We start from the raw sequence: 23,198 nt of genomic DNA on the forward strand, positions 1-23,198 counted from the left end.
GAGGATGTCAGGATCAATAAATGATACAAGCATAGAAAGGATCTGATATTCTGGGAGCCCCCCCCCCCTCTCAGTCTGTGTGTGATTCTGTACAGAGTGATTAGAAAGCAGTAGGAGCTCCATTAATCCCTGCAGGAAGATAATAGTTAGTTGAAGGAGTTATCCTGAGAAGTCCCATGTAGCAGAGAGCTCCCCTTGCAGCCTCATGTCTAGAGGTTTAGAAATAGGAACAGGCTGCTCCCCCCCCCCATCCCATCCCAGCCTCCCCCTCCCATCCAGACATGTATGCCTCTGCCCATCACACCCCTTATATAGTCAAATGCAGTCAAATGGTTGGCTGCAGCGAATAGAAGGAGACAGCCTTAAAAAAAGCCAGCAGTGGGACACAGAGGCAAGGCTCCCAAAAAAGTATTGGGTGTCCTAAGGAATTTGTGTAACCCCCCCTCACCCATCCCTGGTACATATTTCTGAGGCTGGAACAGCTGAGAGTTTGCACTCCAGCCCAGGGCTCAGTCTAAGAAGGAAGCTCTCTCTGCATCCTCCCAAGGTCCTGCTCTCTTGTCCCGGTTCTCTGTGTGTGACTAGCCCCCAACCAAACCAACAGCCATGGACGCCATCAAGAAGAAGATGCAGATGCTCAAACTCGACAAGGAAAATGCCTTGGACAGAGCAGAACAGGCTGAAGCCGACAAGAAGGGAGCAGAGGACAAGAGCAAACAGGTCTGCTTGGACTTTCCCTACTCCACAAAAAGCCAAAAAGCCCCCCTAGAGCAGTGCCAATAGAGGACATCAAGTGCCAGTCCTGTTTTTTTTATCCAAGAGATTTCCTATGCCATCCTATTAAGTTCACTTTTTTTTTGGAAAAGCTAAAGCTGTATTAAACCCAAAAAGCAAAAATGTAATTCATTGCAGCTTACTAATCCTTAAATGTGGTGGCTGCATTAGTTTTCTTTTTTTAGGTTTGTTTTGTTTTATGTTAACCTGAAGATTGGTTAGTAACGCATTTCATGTCTTAGGGTGTCTGGTCCGGATGGAGGAGCAATGGAGACACCTGTGGACAGCAGGGTTGTCAATCTGGGGAGAGGGTGGAATTAGCAGCCATAGATGGACTTCACTAACAAGTTAAAGCAAAACTCCAGCTAATGTTTTTAAGCAGTTACAGCAACAGTTTGTTTTTCCTTTTGTACTAAAGGTTTTACATAAATCAATAAAAGCTGGCCATTGTCACCTGTCAGTGTTAAATGGCTTGTTTTAACCCTCTAACTGCCATTTTTGCTAGACAGCTGTTAAAGGAAGTTAAAAAAGATCAGACTTACTGTCCAGATACCAGGTGAAAATAAAGGAAAAGCCTAAAAAAAACTAAAGCAGCCACTCCATCTAAGAATTGTTAATCTGCAATGTAATACATTTGTGTTTTGGGGTTTAATACCACTTTATGGCATCGCTCTAACTGCCACTGAATGGACCCATGAATCCTACCAGCACGTGTGACTGTTGCGAGTTGATAGATAGTCAGTAGAAACATGTTGACAAATTTAAAAAAATGGAAGAAATGTTTTCTAAATATTGGTTGCTGAAGCTGATAATTACATGTTATCTTTGTATTTGTTTAAATATGTGATTGTCACAGAGAGCTCAGCTCTGGGTGCTGCTTATTCAAATTGCACTAAGAGCGCCTTCCAAAATGTCATGTCTTCCTGCTTTAGCGAAAGGCTTATTCACAAAACCGACAATGGATAAAAAGCAAAGTTCATTCTCTTATTACTTCTCTAAATGGAATATGTTGATTAGATTTCTGTTACTTTGAGTTTGTGAATAAGCATTTCCTTATGAGCAGATTTCATGCCCTTTAGGTCCATTGGCTCCTTCTATTTATTGCAATAATGTATCTACATATACATTATATGAAATAGATTGGTTACTATACTACATGAATACATTTATATCTCCTTATTTTTCTTGTTCCCGAACATTATAACCCCACTTAGTTAGAGGATGAGATTGCCCAAATGGAAAAGCAGTTGCGGCAGACTGAGGATTTAAGGGATAAGATTTTGGATGACCTTCATCTGGCTGAAGAGAGCCTCCTAGCTGCTGAAGAGAAGGCCACTAAGGTATAAGACGGTACCAGTGACAACTGCCTAACTCTTTTCTCTCTTTTCTCTCTCTTCTCTCTCTCTCTCCTCATGGTTCCTGTTCTGTACTGTCCTCTCTGCACCTCTGTTGCCTGCTGCCACACCTTATTACCCCCTCGTCACTGCCCTTGTCCGTGCACCCACTGCCCCCCATGGCACCGGTCCTACCTGGGCACAGCTGGAGGATGAACTTGTAGCAATGCAGAAGAAAATGAAGGGTACTGAGGATGAGTTGGACAAATATTCAGAAGCCCTTAAGGATGCCCAGGAGAAGTTGGAACTTGCTGAGAAGAAGGCCACTGATGTAAGTTAAGGTTACGAAAGTCCCCAACCATTGATTGCACTTCCCCTTCATTTTCTTGCTAAGACACTAGCTTTGCACCTGTTCTATTCAGACATTCCTGGCCATATTACACTGCATGTGTCACATAGGGGTGTGGACCATTCCTAAAATGTTTTAAATGATATATGCTTCTATTTACTTGTATTAACAAATGTAACCCAATGAGGTGTTGAATGTTTTCATTAACTCACCCATTACCGTTCGAGGGAACTATTAGTGTATTCTCTGGTAATAAGTAGACATCTCAGCACAGTATGGGTTAACTCACAACTGAAAAGTTTAATTGTGATAGACGACTTTCATTTGATATGATTAACTAATTAATGAACTACTCAATATACTAAATATTATATATGTGCTGTATACAGCATTTCTTTTTTTGTGTTATGCACACATGTACACATACACACACACCTGAAATTGGAAGACTGCTTACCACTGCTCGTCATGTGGTCTGCCAGGCCCTGTTGGCTAAGTGGACCTTGTGCCTTGCCCCAGTTTGGGGGGTGTTAGGAAAAAAGTTTATTATTCATATTTTTAATTTTTTTAACGTTGCCATGGCCGGTCCCAAGCCCGTGCTGTGAGAAGAGGAGTAATAATGTGCCCATGATCATCATTACTGAGATATTGAGATAACATAAATTGGGGTTTAACCATCAAAACCAAGGAAAGAAAAAGGTGTGCTAAAATGGAGTTGTTGCCATTAGCAACTGAGCAGATTTCAGCTTTAATTGGCTGTTATGGGCAACAGCTCCAATTTCCTGCTTTTAGTGCAGTTATGATGAATCAGCACTGTTTTCTGAATGAGAGTTATAGGGTTTCAGATAGGGGAGGGGGTGGGGAATTTGTTTTACTAACTGTTTTGGAAAACTATAAGTAATAAAATGGAATTAGGAAGGAAATGAAAAGTTACATGTGAATTTGATATAATCATAAAACAATGGGGTTGACACACTTAAAGTGTAGGATGTTCCCTATAGCCCAGCAAAGCTCTTTTCACATAAATTATTCAATTATGTTCAGTTTCTAACTCCCCAGTCCATTGGAACATTATTGTTTAATTAAAGTGAACACAACTTTACTGTGCTGTGAACTGTCTATTTTTTTAGTGATTCACATACATACATAATTCTTTTATTATAGGCCCAGGGCTAGTTCCAGTAACTTTTATTTTGATTTAATAGATTTGTAGGCCTTAAACAACCATTGTAACTAACAGGATTGTAGAACTATACATCGGAGTTCTTTCTTATTTGTTTCCTTCGTTTTGATGATCCCTAGGCTTGAATGTGGCCTTAAAATTAATTTTTTAATAAGTTTCAAAGAACGGACAAAATTTGCATTTTCAGTGGTGCAAGCAACTCATTCATTTCCCCAGATCCTAAAACCCAATTTCGTAAATGCGCTGTAGAAAATGTTTCAGTGTTGTAATTGTGAACTTATTTTTTACTGAATTAGAAAATGGCCTCTATTCCAAAGATTACAATCATCAGAGAACAACTTTTAGTGTAGTTTTACAAGGTGTGTGACAGCATGGAAGAAAAATGGGAATGGGATTAGCAATCTGAAAGGCAAAATCTTTTTGATGCCCAGCCATTGTTAGCTGATGAGGTCAGAGACAAGAGTCTTTGTAGATGACAGGAGACATTTAAATTTTGCAGTGACCTCTTTCTTCCAATCTGTCATACATGTGCCAAGGAGAACTCCAGCCCTTACAGTAAAGGAAGGAGGAAGATGATACTTGCTGTTCCTGCAGAGTGCAGAGATAGGCACACACTTGGTTTATATATAACTCAGAGCTTTATATGGTATACACTCAAGACTCTCAGCCTCAGCTGTCTGCTCCCTGTCAAAGGTTAAATAACTTGGTCCTGGGTGGACCCTTCAGTATACCATGCATGAGCTTCTCTATACATTATCAAGCCCCTTCTAGAGAATATCTTACAATTCTAGTTAAAACTTTTCATTTTACAGGAAACACTAGGAAGGTGTTTTATTCCGATTTTATTAGTATATTTTTTAAATATTTCAAAGACAGAAAAAAAAATGATGGGTATAATATATGCTTAAAAGCAATCAGCTCACTAGGAATAATTCAAGAAATTTGTTTTGGGGAGTAAGCTGTTCTAGAAAGTGATTTTGAAGCCTATTGTCAGTTCAGCTTAGTTCTGACACTCAGTGTACATTGTAATGGCAGCACAGGTCTGAAGCTTGCAGTCTATGATACAATGGAACATTCTGTATTGTGGAGTGAAAGCGGCTGCATATGGATTCCAGACAGATATTCCTTATAAGGAAAAGTATGTTGACTATTTAGAAATCGCTCTCCATGCAGAATCCAGACTGAGAGAGCGGATTTCATCTGGAGGTTTAAACTGAGAACAGTTATTGCTGTTTATTTAATGTTACAAGCGAGCAGAGGCTTGTCTTAATGAATTAGTTTATTATAGGAAAGCCCAAGGCTAGGTAATTTAATGCAGTGAATCAAATATTCCATAGACGTAGGTTATTCTTTGGCATCTGCCAACCTATTACCTGAATGGGAAGTTTTGAATAAACTGTGCCTGAGATTTGGCACTAAGACAACAAACATGATCACATATACTTATACTATATGCACAGATGAAAGATGCAGAATTAGAAATAGGAGAGGCTTTATTAGCTGGGAGTCAATAATAGATGCCTAAGTATAACTATGAGTTATACGTAACATCTTTTATTAGCAGCCGTTTATATACAGTCATTACTTATATAGACATTACTCTATATATAAGTACTTAATTTATATAAGCCATCGTTGAAAGGATTTCCTTGCAATAATAACATATTTTAAATATACAATGTCTATAAAAGTGATAGCACACTGTAAAATATATGTGTATTTTACATATATATATTTTTTTTTTTTTCTAATTTTTTTTGAACAAAGCAAAGAGCAAGATAACCATAACCTATAAAAAAAAAGCGATTGCAGACCCTTCTCAATGAATCTAAATACAGTAAAACTGAACTCATGTTGCTATAGATTACTGTATAGAGCAGTGGTCATCAATCCTATCCTCAGGACCCACTAACAGGCCAGGTTTGCAAGATAACTGAAATACATCACAGGTGATATCATTTGATGCTCAGTGATTGCAGTATTCTACTCTGCATCTCCCCAAGGTAATACATAAAACCTGGCCTGTTAGTGGGTCCTGAGAACAGGGTTGATGACCACTGGTATAAAGGATCACTGCTTGATTCCCTAACTTACTTAATAAGGCTGTACCATGTCTAAACGCGTGTGATACTGTATAATATACTGTGAGCTATTAAAAGCTGACAGTCTTAAAATAGGTGAGTAAGTGAGGGTGTTTAACATGTCTTTTATTAGGATTATGTGTTTAGTGTTTATTTATATACTTTATATACTGTATCTGTATGAATAAACTTGCTTGTATGAGGATCAGTTATCATGGTGGATTACATTTGATCTGCTGGTAATTGCTTCCTGTATGCAGCAAAGGGCACAGCTCCAATCAAAATTACACAGGATGGCACATAGGTCCACAAAGGACAGTAAATACGATCATTGTACTTATGTGTCCTTTGTCCCAATCTAGAAGTTTTCCATTGACTTTAAATACAGATCGATTTAAGCATAAGAAGATGCGTCCAAATTCAGGAGAGAATACAGAGGCACACTGTTATTCCTCATATAAAAAGACACTGATACTCAGGTCTGTGGTACTCATACACTACAACTTCTGGTTAAGGTCTTCCTGTGTGGCTGATCATACACTATACAATCTGATTGTACAATTTCCTTTAGATCTACCATCAGCTATGTAATGCAGCAAACTGCCTTTATTGTTACTATTTGGATGGATTGTTTAGGTTTGTCCTTATATATCATAGTTTGGTAAATATAAAGGCGATTGTACAGAGATTGTATAGTGAGATAGTACAAATATTCTGATTGCTGAATTCCTTTCTCTACAGACTTGGCACTGCATATCTAGTTATATTGCTTCTACTCTGAGTTCTTCTAATCACAACTAACTCCCTATGTTTCAGTGAACACTCATGTGTCACTTGGCCTACTGAACAAGTGTAAATAGAACAAGGGTGGAGAACGCAGTAACGCACCCAGCAAGAGTGCATGCTATCCCTGAAATAGGCTGCATAAACTATTCATCAATGAGGTTACAGGAAGAGAATCGTATTTAGCGTAAAGTAAAGAGTACCTGTGCTCACTTCAAACATCCAATCATGTACTGGGGATTTTACAGAAACAAAGCCTCTCCCACCCATGAATGGATGTTTAATCACAGATTGACCTAATCTCTTGTCACACTTTAGTAAAACAGGCCTTGCCTTAAGCTGACTATACACAGCTCCAATTTTGGCCAATTCTTGCTGAATCTCGAATTGTGGATGGCCCTGACAGCACCACCCGGCTTTCAAAATTGACTGATCCAGGCGGAAAATTACTGTCTGAACAGTAACTGCATCCAATCCAATGCAGTCACTGTTTGGGTAATCAGGCGTCCACAGTCAGAGCCGCTGATAAGGCAGCACAGCCAGGCCTTCTGTATGGGGCCCATCAGTTCAAAAGGGGGCAGGAGAGGCAGCTGTACTGCCTTATTGCTGACACTTGTGGATCCAGGGCAGATGAGGCTGCAGGGAAGGGACTAATGAATCTCTGTTCTCAGTCCCTTTCTCTGTTTCAAATGTGAGATGTCAGACCCCTGATATTTCCCTGAAGCCCAACCCCTCCCCACCCCCACCCCCAACCCCTCCCCACCCCCACCCCCAACCAAAAAAAAACCATTTTTTTAAATAAATAAAAAATACAATTTTATAAACATGTAAAAATGTACAGTGATTTTTCTCTAGCTTAGTCCATGGACTGACCAAAAAAAATCTAAACGTGTATGGCTAGCCTTAGTCTAGATGTGCACTGCCTAATTACAGAAAGCGATGGCATCACTTCAAACACCTATAAAAGGGAAGATATAATAGTAAGGATTAACAATAGGCACAAAAGAGAGCCTGTGGGTGATGCTGGTTTTCACTGTTGGCTGCAGAGGTTGGTTTTTATCATACAGAAAACGTTCACTGGCCAATTAACAATGATTTCCTATTAAAGTGGTTGTAAACCCACTTTTTGGACTTCTACCTATAGGTAAGCCTAGAATAAGGTTTACCTATAGGTAGTGGAAATATCTCCTAAACGCCGTTTAGGAGATATTTCACTTGTAGTCCACTGAAAATTCCAACAGCGCATGCGCGGGGAAGAAATGAAACGAAGTGCCGTTTCTTCCCTAGCCTGTGCCGTTAATCGCGGCTCCCGTGCGCATGCACGGGAATGACGTCACGCGGCTCTGGCGAATCACAGAGCCGGAATCCGCGGCCCGGAAGGAAGAGGGGCAAGAAGATGGACGCTGCCTACACAGGGGACATCGCTGGATTCTTTTGCAGGTAAGTGGCACATAATGGGCTAGTATGCGATGTATACTAGCCCATTATGCTTTTCATTTGCAGGCTTTGCAGCAAGCAAAAGAGGAAGTAAAACCCATCAGGGTTTACTTCCTCTTTAAGTGTAAATGACTAATTCTATCACTGTGCATACATTAAAAACAAAGCATACTGGGAGGAATACTGTGGTGGCTATATCTGAGCGGCATCTGTTATGAGGAAGATCAGATCCTCTATCTTTGTCCAATTAGATGACAGATCTGCCCATGTGTAGTCTGCATTCGTATAGTCAGGCTGATAAGTCAGTGATGGTTTCATATACTCCATTATAATTTACATCTAGTTTATAAAAGAGAAATGCATATATTAGTTTTTGTGAATGTGTAACAATTTGTATTGTTACACTGGGGGGATTTACTAAAACTGGAGCTCTCAGAATCTGGTGCAGCTTTGCATGGTAGCCAATCAGCTTCTAACTTCAACTTGTTCAATTAAGCTTTAAAAATAAAACCTGAAAGCGGATTGGTTTCTATGCAGAGCTGCACCAGATTTTGCACTTGCAGTTTTAGTAAATCTCCCCCACTGTGATTTCCTCCTAAACTAGAGATATGAATAGTCAGTGATGTTATCCTTCTGCAGAACTGTTAATGGTTATAAAGCAGTACTTAGCACCCTCTAATGGCTAGAAGGTATATTGCACCACTTATTAACCTGTAGGGCATTCTACAAGAGTCAAAGAGTGTCAAAAAGTGACACAGACATAGGGGCAGGGGCGGACTGACCATTGAGCAACTCGGGCACTGCCCGTGGGTCCTGGGCCACTAGGGGGCCCCATCAGGGTTGCCAGCCTCAGTAAAACCAGGGACAGTATGTATAAATCTGTGTTTTTATTACATCTGTCTGTGTATACTGTGTGTACATGTATGTGTATACTGTGTGATTGTATACTGTGTTTGTGTATACTGTGTGGCCCCATAATCTCTGATTGCCTGGGGGCCCCATAATCTCCTATTGGCCGGGGGCCCCATGAGTTATCAGTCCGCCCCTGCATAGGGGTTGAGTTACTAAAACTGTAGAGACTGTTTGAATTGAAATACATTGAAATTAAAGTTCTTTTTATTTTATTTTATTGCCCTTGCACGCGATTGGATATTTAAAGTGAACCCAGTTTCACCATATTTACTCAGTCAAGTGAACATCCATTTTTCTCTACTCCTTTAGCAAATTGACGCTCCTGTGCTTCAGAGCATTTTAAATGCTGCACAAACTATATAAATCCCATATGATGATAATAACAATAGTAATAATAATATAGTGACCAGTCTTGTAACTAGCTATGTTAAGCTGGCCAAACATATTACAATCTGATTGTAAAATCCCCTGTGTATTGAGGAGCCTAATTAATCAATATTGGAAATCTGTACAATTCGATTTTAATCTTTACCATCAGCTTTCCTAAGCCTGCTGTACACTGCCTTTGTGGACTAGTCAGTAAAGTAAGATTTTACTTTGATTATATTTTACATTTTATTCATTTGACAGTTATATAAATATATAAAATCTATACTGTATTTGTATGGACCTATTAACAGCACCATAAATAAGTAACTTAATTTCATTTTAGGAAAATAGGAAAATTAGAGTAACAGTGTTCAATGTCTAAAATATAAAATATTTCTAGGTATATGGCTGATTCTAGGAAGTTTAAAGTGTATTTCCACTTTTGCAGCTAAATTGCTTAAAAATCCTACTTTTCTTTCCCCTTCTATGTAATGTTAAGGAGGGGGCTGGGGAGTTCTGTGCTGGCAGATTTTCATTATCATTTGTAAACTAGATGTGCGCACTGGCTGTCCTAACAAATGGTTAAAGATCCTAAAGTATAACTAAAGTTGAAACTTCCTTTTTTAGTTTTGGATAGAATGGAGAGGGATTAGAACGCCTGTCAGTTTTTACTGCTGTCTGTACCCCTGTTAGGCTGGCCATACATTATACAATTTTCTTATTCAATTTCCTTTATATTTACCTTCAACTATGTAGTGCAAGGGCCTGCCTGATTGCATACAAATTGAAAGTGTTTAGGTTTGACCTCATATTATATGGTTTTAGTAAATCTACATGAAAATTGTACAAGAAAATTGTACTATGTATGGCCAGCTTTAGGAGGAGTCACCTTTTCTAGTTGTCTTGTTTACCGTTGTCACTGAAAGTGAAACATTAAAGAAAACCCCACATTTGTGGTTGTCACTAGATAAGGAATAGAGTGGAAGATTTTTTTTCATTTTGGATAGAGTAGGGAACACTGGTTCTGGTGACCCTGGTGACAATCAGGGATTTCTCTTCATTTTGGAGAGATTTCTTCCCACTTCCTGTTATCGCTATAGGACAGGAAGTGAAGGAAAATCTCACCAATGGGACACAGATGGCAGAAAAACTGGTAAGAGTTATAACCTTCCCTACTCTATCCAAAATGAAAAAAAATCTACCTCTCCTCTGAAGCCCGATCTGCATTTTCAGAGGCAATTGACTGGTGGTGAGGAGTTGATGTGATGCCTCCTTACTGCCTGTTTTATCCTCATTTAATCTATTTTCTTCTGACAAACACACCGCAACCGTGGTTGTGGGGTGTTTGCCTGAATGTGTCACGTTCAGCAGACTTGTCGCTCACCAATACATGTCGAGTAGATTTTGCTGCAGATGCAAAGCGAAGCATTGCAACTGCAGCATTCAAACACTCCTGTCCGTTGCCTATTGCAGCTTAAGGGGAATGGTTGGAAGGCGGTAAAAACACAGCTCTACCATACATTTTTACGCCCCCCCCCAACTACATGTCTCAAATTTGAAATACACTTTAAGAGCCTTTATATATCATAGTCTAGCACTAGCTAGCAATTTTATGTGTTGGCAGGGTGCCAATCCATATGCTTCTGAAATAAGCACTGGTGCACTTGGGGCAAATTTAAATATAGTCTTTATTTTGCTAGGTATACAGAATCATAGAAAATGTACAATAAATGCATTATTAGCTAATTACACATAATGAAAGGTATACATCTGTCTATAGAGAAACAATGCATTGGCACAGGGGGAGATTTACTAAAACTGGAGCGTGCAAAAACTGGTGCAGCTCTGCATAGAAACCAATCTGCTTTCAGATTTTACTGTCAAAGCTTAAGACCCCTTTCACACTGAAGGTGCTTTTCAGGCCTTTTAGCGCTAAAAATAGCACCTGTAAAGCGCCTCTCATGCCTTCCCAGTGTGAAAGCCAGAGTGCTTTCACACTGGGGCGGTGCGCTTGCAGGACAGGAAAAAAAGTCCTGCAAGCAGCATCTTTGGGGCGATGCGGGAGCGGTGTATACACTGCTCCTGAACTGCCCCTGCCATTGACATCAATGGGCAGCGCTGCCGAAGCTCCTGCAAAGCACTTTGGCAGCGGTGCTTTTCGGGCTCTTTTAACCCCTGTTAACCCCTTCTTTGGGGTTAAAAGCTCCCCACTCCCGCATGCACAGCGCCGGTAAAGCTCCACTAAAACTAGCGGCGCTTTACCGCTAACGATCAGGCTGTCTGAGTGTGAAAGTAGCCTAATTGAACAAGCTGAAGTTAAAAGCTGATTGGTTACCATGCACAGCTACACCAAATTTTAGGGTCCCTACATAGGAAGATGGAGCTCCTCCTATTGTTTTAATGTCATGTTTTTTATATGTGTGTTTCCATATACAGGAACTTTTACTGAGTTTATACTATTTTCTCCCTGGTTACTAATGGTGGCTATTGGTGGGCTGATATCCACATAATTGCCCTGTGGTGAGAGTGGTTCTCATGCAGTCATTTGACGCTCTGGTTCTCTCCATAGCAGGGTGAAGGATTGAGCCCCACTCCCTGTGCAGGAAGAAGCACTTCCAGTAACTAGAGGTGCTCTTTATCACCCCCATGTGCTCAGAAACAGACCAGTTATTGCAATTGATGAATCTGGCCATTTATGGCCATCTATAGCTGCTCTGAGAGCTCAGGGTACTGCTCCAGTCTTTATTCCTGACTTGCGTGACATTACGCACAAAACATTCACAAAGAAGCTTAATTTCCTTTTCTTTAGAGAAAAAAAAACAGCTTAGGATACAGTAAGAAGTGAAATAGTTTTTGCATTATGCTGTTTTTTTTTTTTTTTTTTTTTATGATTTTGGGCACAGAACTGCCATTCTCTGTTTTTGCGGGCACAAGCGGTGCCACTGTTTGAACCAAAGCATAACTAGCCCAGTTGAAGAAATAATCCAGATACATAAATCAATTCAAATTTGCAATTCTTAGCTACAGATTGCTACTTTGAGAAATCTATGAATTCCAATATACAAATGATTTCTATTTGTCTAGAGATCAAATAATTGAAAACATTCACTGTAACTGCTACAATGATGCTAGATATGTTTTCATTATTTGGGCAAAATTAGTTAATGATAATAGACATAACCTGAGCCTTGCAGCCACTTGATACTTTATCAATACTTTACACATTTTTATTGAATCAATCAAATAGTATATAGACAGCCACATTTGTTTATTGTTGGTTGCTCTGAGTAACTTCCCTAGTAATTAATTTTGCTAGGTAAATAACCTGAGTACTTCTATTCTTCCTTCTTGCTTGTACTACCTATCCAGTTTTTCCTCTTTTCCCCACCTGCTCTGTTTGAATAGACACAACACAGTTTGCCTAGGAGACAAATTATATGAAATGCAACTGCAAAGTTTCTAATTTTCAGGTTGCAAAGTGTGGGCTGGCATCGGTATACCTGTACATGTAATTTATAAAAGGGAATAAGTATCAGATGAATTCTCTACAGGAGGTCTCCACGTTTGGGGTGGCCATACACTACCTAATATTTTAATATACCGCTTGTACACTATACCCATCCATTTGCCAAGGAAGGAGTTAGAGGCTGGTTCTGCTAGTGTGCAAGGTGCTCAAGCTTGGTGAGACATTAGCAGAACTCATTCTTGAGATCTGTTCCTTGTTGAGTGTCTGATGCCATTGTCACCTTTTCTCCTAACTTGTGTGATCAATTAATTAATCACACCACCCAGAACTGATATTTTGGATATAAGTGGACTGAGTCAGCCCTGACTTCTCCTGAGGGCTCTGATTGCAGGATCTCTGTCCTGGCCTTCTTCCAGCCCACCTAATGATGGATATGTTCATCCACCTCGGGTCTTCAAATCTCCTTTTGCATTTTTCTTGATATACAACAAATTACAAACCCATACATGGATTGAAATTCGACTGGTCCCTTCTGAATTTCGATCCATGTAGGGCTTGCTTAAGCCTGTCTATATTAATAACCCAAGATGAATAGAGGTGAAGTGTTTTTCTTCCTACTTGCCATGTGTTAATGCCGTTTTTTTTCAGTTAAAGACAAATATATAATTAGAATTGGAGAGAGAAGTGAAAGCAATGTCTCTTACTTTAATCCAAGGTCTAGGACTGGCAAACATATAAAAAAAAAGATGTTGATTTACTAAAAGCTTAGTGCTGTTGGTGATGCTCTGCTGACTTCTGTTATCCAATTTTTTTTATTTTCTTTTACTCGTAAAGTGAATTTCCCCCACATTCACTAATGTAAGGGAAAATTTCCCATCAAATTGAACAAGCTCTAATCCTTTAGTACAGGGGTGCAGCCCTTTGCAGGCCTTTATCCAGATCTTGAAGCACTATTCTTCAAAATGATATGAGGCACTTGTTGGTGTCCTCCTACTGACACCAACAATGGGGCTCTATTTCTTCCACTGATACCAATGATTGGGCATATACTGACCACAAACCCTGAGGCCATGTTTACCCTCGATGATCGTTGAAAAAGAGGACATTGTTCCAAGAAATGCATTGAATGAAAATCAGCTTATGCGAGATTATTTGTTATGTATGCTTTACAACAGGGGTCTCCAAACTTTCAAAGCAAAGGGCTAGTTTACTGTCCTTCAGACTTCAGGGGGCCGGACTGTGACCAGTGAGAACTGAAAATGTCCCGACATCAGTAAGCATAGACAATGCCCCATCATTGGTTTGAATTGAAGGAATAGTGCCCTATTGTTGGTATCAATGAGAAGAATAGTGCCTCGTCAATGTCGTCAGTTGGAGGAATAGTGCCCCATTGATGGTGGCAGTGGGAGGAATAGGACCCCATCGATTGTTTAAGTTGGTGGAATAGTGCCTCAAGGGCCAGATATAGGCAGGCCAAGGGCCACATCAGGCCCCAGGGCCGCAGTTTGGGGTCAACTGCTTTACAACAATGGTGTTGTGAGTAAAGGAGGAGAGGTTTGGGCTTGGGACTTTATTGGCACAATAACCACTATAGTAATATATTTAAAAGTTCAATTTATTGAAAGTTATTTAAAAATATATAAAAAAGGGGTAAAAAAAGTATCCACATTACCACTATGTGCTGATACCTTGATTCTTTTAAATGGTGTGGTGAGGTCCTCTCATGGTTTTAACAAAGACAATCTGTGAATCCAGGGGTTCTTCTCCTTGCTGGCTCGAGTCCTTATTTGATTTTGTATGTGGCTTTGTTTGCACAGAAGCATCATTTATTCACAGGGGTGAATTAATAAACTACAAGCCCCATCTGCCACCGCGGAAGAGGGACTTGTAGCTCACAGGAGATCACAAGTGTGGTAATGTCATCGGACTTGCCGTTCACTGATACTTCCTCAAGGCTTGGAAATAAAAATCAATACCGAGGTCACAAGGCTGAGTTGGAAGAGGAGCTTACTGGCCTAATTTACACACATACATGTTTAAACGCCTATAAAGGCATGCGTGCGTATGATGGTAAATTAATTGTAGTGGCTACAATAAATGACTATGCTAGACCCCTGAATGAGTTAATGCACAAATGTTTCTAAATGCCATAGAAACGTAAATGTGCATAAACGTGTGTTATTATCCACCAAAGTGAGCAATTTTATTACCCTGGATTTTACTGCCAGCCGATATGGGAATATTTGAATACACCCATGTGCATGCAGCCTTAGAGTTTACATGCATTTTATTCTTCATGCACATGAGCACTTTCGCCTATGCAGTGAAAACACTCATATTTTGGTGCCTGGGTGTCCTGGTGCTGCATACAGCTGCCCATAGACATAAATGGTGCAGGCGGCTGTATACAGCTAAGTGCCACTACTATTTTAATGTGGTGCCTGTGCACAGATGCAAATCCCAAACATACACGATCTGCATTTTAGGACATGACGTCTATGTACATGTGCCACTTTACGCAAGTAGTGGCACATAGCTGTGTACAGCCGCTTGCACCCATTCATGTGTATGAGTGGCTGTGCACAGCACCAGGACATCCGGGGCACAAAATACACAGTGTGTTTATCTGTATGGGTGAATGTGCCCATGTGTATGAGTCCCTAAAGCAGTCTTATATCCAAAACCAAGAAATTGTATATATTGTAGCTTGCCAATCATTAGATGTGGTGGCCGCATTCGTTTTCTTTTTTTAGTCTTTTTTACTTCTGTTTTCACCTTGTGATCAGGCAAGTAACACGCCTCCTGTATTAGAGTGCCCCCACTCTGGATGAAGGAGCACATGGGCACCTCTGGACAGCAGCACTGTCAGTCTGGGGGAGGGGAGTGTTAGCTGGACTAGCAGATTTAGATACACTAACAAATTGATGCCAAACTCCTGCTAACACTTTATACTCAGTTACAGCAAACATTTATTTTCCTTTGGGGGATGAAGGTTTTACAAAAATAAATAAAAGCTGATCATTTTAAGCACCCCTGTCAGTGGTAAATGGGTTGTCTCATCCCTCTAAAGCTGGGTTCATACTACTGCGAATTCCCCGCATCCAATTCGCATGTCTCTATGGAGCCGGTTCGCACAGCTCCGGAGCGCCTGTGGAGCGAAATGCACAGAAGTCCTGTGCGTCTTCTGGTCCTTTTCTGGTTTCGAATTCAGCCAAAAATTCAGACCGAAATCGGACCTGAAAAGGTGAACAGGGACACACCAGACTCCTGCTGTGAACCGCTCCGCACAGAGATGTGAACCCAGCCTAACTGCTACATCTGCAGGACAGCTTTTTCTGATCAAAAACAACAGACTTTTTGGCCAGATCTTTAGTTGAAAATAAAAGAAAAAAGCCTAAAAGAGAAAACTATTGCAGCAATCACATCGAAGAATTAGAAAACTGCAATATAATAAAGGTTTTCTTTTGTGTTTAGTACCACTTTAATCAATATGGGTGCATTTATCTTTTTTTTGCAAAAGGCGGACTTATCGTTTAGGCCTCATTCATACCAGCGTGATGACGTGCGAGTCGTGTGAGTGTTTTATTTGTGCATTTATGTGACAACCTTGGGGAGTCCATTCACTGAACAGGCTGCCCCACCTACACCAAACACACCAGAGAAGCTCCTACAACTTTGTGTTTGGGGGGCTATAAAGAAATAATGGCATGGCGTGTTTTCAGGAACGCACACAGAAATGGGGGTTTCTGCACGTGTTCCCTGAACGTGGAGGTGTGAATGGAGCCTTTAGAAAAATAAAAACTGAAGCATATTTATTTTTTTGTATCAGTCTGATACTTCCCCCATCTTCACAATGGTGAGAAGGAATGAATGTACAGGGCCATTACCTGGAAGCTGTATTACCCCCATCCCGCCACCAGGTGGCAGCAATGCCCCCTCTACCTGTATGAGGACGGCTTCTCTTAGTCCTGTATATAGGTGTGTGTGGTGTGTACGGCTAGTAGTGCCCCCTCCCCCCTCCTCTCCTCTATCGGGGGTCCTCCAGTGTCAGGCTCCGTACACACAGCACGGGAGGCGGGCAGAGCCCTCCAACAGTCGGTGTGAGAAGAGGGTTAATGATAGGGGACGGAGCCTATGTAAGGAGGAGACTTCCTGTGTGCGGACTGAGCGAGTCACAGTGAGAGTGGAGAGAGCGGCCCGCCCGGGGAGTCACCAGAGTCCGGGGAGCAGGCGGAAGTCCTCCGCACACAGCGCACAGACATGGCCGGGATGACTTCACTGGAGGCGGTCAGGAGGAAGATTAAGAGTCTGCAGGAGCAGGCGGACAGCTCCGAGGAGAAGGCGGAGAGGCTCCAGAGGGAGCGGGACACCGAGAGGCAGCACAGGGAGACGGTAAGAGGACCGGAGTGTGTGTGACCCCCACCTATCCCATAATACCGGGGACCGGCCACGCCCATCAACCGACCCCGGGAACTTTGTATCCAGCAATGGTCACGTGTGCCGGAGGACCTCCACCACCTGGGGGGCTGCTGAGCTGTCATCTCTATCACCCTGATCATTCATCTCTTGTCACCCCCCCCCAATCCATTCATCTCTTGTCACCCCCCCCCCAATCCATTGATCTCTTGTCACCCCCCCCAATCCATTGATCTCTTGTCACCCCCCCCAATCCATTGATCTCTTGTCACCCCCCCCCAATCCATTCATCTCTTGTCACCCCCCCCCAATCCATTCATCTCTTGTCACCCCCCCCCAATCCATTCATCTCTTGTCACCCCCCCCCCCCAATCCATTCATCTCTTGTCACCCCCCCCCCAATCCATTCATCTCTTGTCACCCCCCCCCCCCAATCCATTCATCTCTTGTCACCCCCCCCCCCCAATCCATTCATCTCTTGTCACCCCCCCCCCCAATCCATTCATCTCTTGTCACCCCCCCCCCCAATCCATTCATCTCTTGTCACCCCCCCCCCCAATCCATTCATCTCTTGTCACCCCCCCCCCAATCCATTCATCTCTTGTCACCCCCCCCCAATCCATTCATCTCTTGTCACCCCCCCCCCAATCCATTCATCTCTTGTCACCCCCCCCCCCAATCCATTCATCTCTTGTCACCCCCCCCCCCAATCCATTCATCTCTTGTCACCCCCCCCCCCAATCCATTCATCTCTTGTCACCCCCCCCCCCCAATCCATTCATCTCTTGTCACCCCCCCCCCCCAATCCATTCATCTCTTGTCACCCCCCCCCCCCCAATCCATTCATCTCTTGTCACCCCCCCCCCCCAATCCATTCATCTCTTGTCACCCCCCCCCCCCAATCCATTCATCTCTTGTCACCCCCCCCCAATCCATTCATCTCTTGTCACCCCCCCCCCCCCAATCCATTCATCTCTTGTCACCCCCCCCCCCCCAATCCATTCATCTCTTGTCACCCCCCCCCCCCCCCAATCCATTCATCTCTTGTCACCCCCCCCCCCCCCCAATCCATTCATCTCTTGTCACCCCCCCCCCCCCCCAATCCATTCATCTCTTGTCACCCCCCCCCCCCCAATCCATTCATCTCTTGTCACCCCCCCCCCCCCCAATCCATTCATCTCTTGTCAACCCCCCCCCCAATCCATTGATCTCTTGTCACCCCCCCCCCCCCCCCCAATCCATTGATCTCTTGCCCCCCCCGATCAGGCAATGCCTGACCTAGGGTTGCCACCTTTTCTTTAAGTCAAACCCAAACACTTTAGCGGCACACAGCTATTTATTTTTTTATAGTATAAACTATGCATATATTTTGCTATTAAATAACATTACTAATCATATGAAGTTAATAACAAGAGTCCCCCTTTTACATCTGAACTCAGAGTTCCCTTTCACTGTAAGGGGGGACTCTACAGACTCTGATGTAAGGGAGAACTCTGGGGGCTCCAACATAAGGGATGCTCTGGGAACCCTGATTTAAGGGGGGCACTGATTTCCAGCCCCCACTTTACTTTTCTGAGGCACAGTGCAGAGGATTGGAGTGTGGGCATACACAGGGGGGGGGGGGGTGGAGGTGCAGATCGAGCCCTATATCTCCTCCCATCTGTGTGTGTTTGGGGGGGGGGGGTGTTAGTGCTGGCCTTGGGCAGTGTGAAAGAGTGTAACAGACACACTCAGCTTAGACAACTGCAGCCAGCGACCCTGCTGGGAAGCCACAGTCCAGTTTGAATAATGGGTCTGGGTTTCAGGCTGCCTGAAACCCGGACACAGGATTCCAAACCTGAACTGGACAGGTGGCAACCCTAGCCTGACCTCTCCCCTTCTATCACATTGACTTCTTTTCCTCCCCCCCCCCCCCCCTTCTATCACATTGACTTCTTCCCCCCCCCCCCCCCCTTCTATCACATTGACTTCTTCCCCCCCCCCTTCTATCACATTGACTTCTTCCCCCCCCCCTTCTATCACATTGACTTCTTCCCCCCCCCCCCCCTTCTATCACATTGACTTCTTCTCCCCCCCCCCCCCCCCCCCTTCTATCACATTGACTTCTCCCCCCCCCCCCCTTCTATCACATTGACTTCTCCCCCCCCCCCCCCCCTTCTATCACATTGACTTCTCCCCCCCCCCCCTTCTATCACATTGACTTCTCCCCCCCCCCCCTTCTATCACATTGACTTCTCCCCCCCCCCCCCTTCTATCACATTGACTTCTTCCCCCCCCCTTCTATCACATTGACTTCTTCCCCCCCCCCCCCTTCTATCACATTGACTTCTTCCCCCCCCCCCCCCTTCTATCACATTGACTTCTCCCCCCCCCCCCTTCTATCACATTGACTTCTCCCCCCCCCCCCCTTCTATCACATTGACTTCTCCCCCCCCCCCCTTCTATCACATTGACTTCTTCCCCCCCCCTTCTATCACATTGACTTCCTCCCCCCCCCCCCTTCTATCACATTGACTTCTTCCCCCCCCCTTCTATCACATTGACTTCTTCCCCCCCCCCCCTTCTATCACATTGACTTCTCCCCCCCCCCCCTTCTATCACATTGACTTCTTTTCCTCCTCCCCCCCCCCCCTTCTATCACATTGACTTCTTTTCCTCCTCCCCTTCTATCACATTGACTTCTCCCCCCCCCCCCCTTCTATCACATTGACTTCTTTTCCTCCTCCCCCCCCCCCCCCCCTTCTATCACATTGACTTCTTTTCCTCCCCCCCCCCCCTTCTATCACATTGACTTCTTTTCCTCCCCCCCCTTCTATCACATTGACTTCTCCCCCCCCCCTTCTATCACATTGACTTCTCCCCCCCCCCCCCTTCTATCACATTGGCCTCTTCTCCTCCCCCCCCCTCCCCCTTTCTATCACATTGGCCTCTTCTCCCCCTCCCCCCTCCCCCTTTCTATCACATTGGCCTCTTCTCCCCCCCCCCTTTCTATCACATTGATCTATTACCCCAATGCCTAATCATTGAGCTCTATTACCCCGACCTCTGCTCTGCATGTAAGTAGAGGGTGTCTGATATAAGTCCTGTGATCCAGCAGTTAATACCTGATTGTACTATTTTATAATACAGGATTTATGTAGTGCCAACAGGTTGTGCAGCACAGTACAATACAAAAGGAGACCATACATAGACGGTTCAATATAGGAAGGTTCAGCAGGCTATACACCATACAGTCAGATTGTACAATCTCCTATAGGGCTCTTTCACACAGGGAACCATATAAATACGCGGGCGTGTTGGTTTGACTTCTGCCCAATTAGATCCAGTTCCCACCAGAATGCACACATTGACAGCGCATTCATTTCAGTGGCTGATAGTCACAAAGTAGGGCAGACACAACTTAAAAAAAAAAAAAAAAAAAAAAAAAAATCACACCAAACTGCAGAGTACTGCAGTACTCTGCAGTTTGGTGGCAGCAAAAACGCAGCATTTGCTAGATGCATTTAGGGTGCCATTAACAATTAATGGCACCCACGCACATCTAGCAAGGGTAGAGCGTTCCCTTGCAGTGCAGAAAACACGCACAAAAATGCACCTATTCCACACCGTGTTCTGGTGTGAAACACCCCTTGTGGTGGGGTGCAGGACCGCCACATTCCATACACCTTTCCCACATCACAGGTGAACACATTGCCCTTGCAAAAGCATGTGGGTGACAAAGAATTTTTAATGGCGCCCGACATACATCTCACAAATGCAGCATGTTTTGAGGCACCAAATCGCATTGTACTGTGTGGTTTGGTGCAGTGCTTTGTGAAAAAGTAGCGCTGGTGCTACAGTTTCAGCATTTTAAGGAATGAGCTGCAAAACCGGAACACAGAAAACGCACAGGAATGCGTGCCGGTGTTGCACTGGCCCTAAAGTGGCAACAGCAGCCAGATAGGTATGTAGGCATGATGAATTAAAAATTCTACCCCTTGTCACATCTGGCAGACAGTAGCACTCCCAAGTGCCGCTCATTCAAGAAAATGGAGCTGTGCTACAACCACATATAGTGCAGCTTTTTACAGTTAAAACAGGCGGTGAAGAGGAAATGGACCAGGGGTTGCCACAAGTGTGAACAAGCACGTCGGGTTACCACACACCTTACAATCTGACCATCCAATATCTCTACCATCCGCTTTAAATTTACTAAATCTATGTAATCTCTACCTAAACTATCTATTCAGTTTGTCTCCAATCGGATAGACCCTTACACGACATAATTGTTAGATCTAAAGAAGATTGTACAATCAGATGGTAACATGTACAGGCAGTCCCCGAGTTACGAACATCCGACTTGCGAACGACTCCTACTTACGAACGGGAGGCGGCTGCCGTTCTGCGCATGCAGGGCCAATGTTCACATCGGAAAAACAGCGTCTGTGCATGCGTGGCGACTTGCCCGAACATCGGAAAACACCGTCTCTGCCATTCTGCGCATGTGCTCCCGACTTACGAACATTTTTGACATAAGAACAAACCTACAGTCCCTAACCTATTCGTAACTCGGGGACTGCCTGTATGTGATGAGCCTAAGGGTTGCCATAAACATTACAATCTGGCTGTATGATGAGCTTTAGATTCCCCAAATCTGTGTAATATAAGGAGCTACCTAAACAACTCAATTAGATTCTTTCCAATCAGACAGGCCCTGGCGCCACATAGTTGGTTGGTTCTTAAGGAGATTGTACAATCAGATTGCAGGTTGTGTGGTGAGCTTTAGATTTACTATAACTTAACTATATAAGGATACACATAAATAACCCATTCCATTTGTATCCAATCAGGCAGGATGGATGGATCTAAAGAAGATTGTACAATCTGATTGTATAGTGGCGGCCTCCTTTAGGAGGGCATGCATTGCTCCTAGGAGCTTACAATCTAAATTTGTATTAATTTTTATATAAAGTCTGTTCCCTTAGTCATATTTTTCCAGAATTCACGGTACATTTCTTGCATGAGGTTCAGGTTTGTCAGGTTTGTACGATGATGATAGTAGTTGGTCCCAAGAGCTTGCAGTTGGTGTGTGTGTAGTATCTACCCTCCAGGGCAGATTGTTTCCAGGCAGAGAGGGTGGGGAGGGAGGGACGGTGAGGCCTGAGAATGTTAGGCATGCAACATGGCTCATCTGGACAGCAGAGTTAACTCCTTATCTCCCCATCTACCTGGGGTGTGGTGCCTCCTACACTCACTGTTTCTCATCTGTCACTATACTATGGCCAGGCTGTTTACTAGAAGCGCTTTGCGTGAAATAGAAAACGGCAAACCTGTTCATAAGACAGAATGCAGGAGTCTGGTATGGATGTTCATAAATCCCCCTGATGTACTCTGGAAGGGTGCATGGAGTGTGTATTGTTGTCTTGTGGTTCATTGGAGGCCAAGAAAGCCTAACGGAGCCTTCCTGTACAGGAGTAAGTAAATAGAAGTTCTTTGATACCATTGTTACCTACAGTGTAAGGCCGTGTTCACATGAGCCTCCTGTGTTGGGTTTAAACAGGAGAAATCATCTGGGAAGTATAAAGCGACTTTACACTTCCAGGATCAGATTCACCTGCATTTAAAGTGATGTTAAACCTCTAAAATTGTAATAGAAATTATAGCAGTATACTTGGGTGCCTACCTTGTCTGTTAGTATTTCTTCATCCAGTAGGTCCAAAAATCCCGCCGTAGATTTGCCTTTCTGCTCTGGCTGCATTACCTTGTGGGGTCCTATAGTGCCACCCTTAGAGAGCACAGGCCGTACACTAAAGCTGGCCATACTCTATTAGATATTTTTCATTCAGCTGGCAGGCTGAGCAAAGAAATTCAAATACATTTCTCATGCATACTATACAGTTTGGCTGGATGAATCCCACCTGCCCATGTTGTATTCTGACAGCCGCGAGCGTCAGCTGTCAGAATACCGGACAGCATCTGCATCTGACTGCTGTTTGGATGACCATTCTCCACCCAGCTCCTTTGGTTTTTCAGATGAGGGATGTTGGGTGGGGAATGGGGGCCTTACAGGGTCACCCACTTAGTGAATTTTGGCAGATTCGTTGGTACATGGCCA

At 43.4% G+C, this 23,198-nt stretch overlaps 1 protein-coding gene across 15 annotated transcripts in view; it reads left to right on the forward strand.

The window, feature by feature from the left end:
* The first annotated feature begins 460 nt into the window (after positions 1-460).
* The window catches only part of TPM1 (tropomyosin 1), a 52,292-nt gene continuing 29,554 nt past the window's right edge, over positions 461-23,198 (forward strand). For 4 of the 15 annotated variants that reach the window (XM_073619127.1, XM_073619122.1, XM_073619126.1 and 1 more), the window contains exons 1-2: positions 465-720; positions 2,314-2,439. In XM_073619127.1, coding sequence (XP_073475228.1) covers positions 607-720; positions 2,314-2,439 — 240 coding nt within the window. In that variant the 5' untranslated portion in view covers positions 465-606. Of the gene's footprint in view, positions 721-1,988; positions 2,115-2,313; positions 2,440-16,656; positions 17,081-23,198 lie in introns of those variants that run through there. The other 11 variants (XM_073619135.1, XM_073619138.1, XM_073619129.1 and 8 more) reach the window with 8 other exon arrangements.

This window comes from Aquarana catesbeiana, linkage group LG03, assembly GCF_042186555.1.
Source record: "Aquarana catesbeiana isolate 2022-GZ linkage group LG03, ASM4218655v1, whole genome shotgun sequence".
Lineage (NCBI taxonomy): Eukaryota > Metazoa > Chordata > Amphibia > Anura > Ranidae > Aquarana > Aquarana catesbeiana.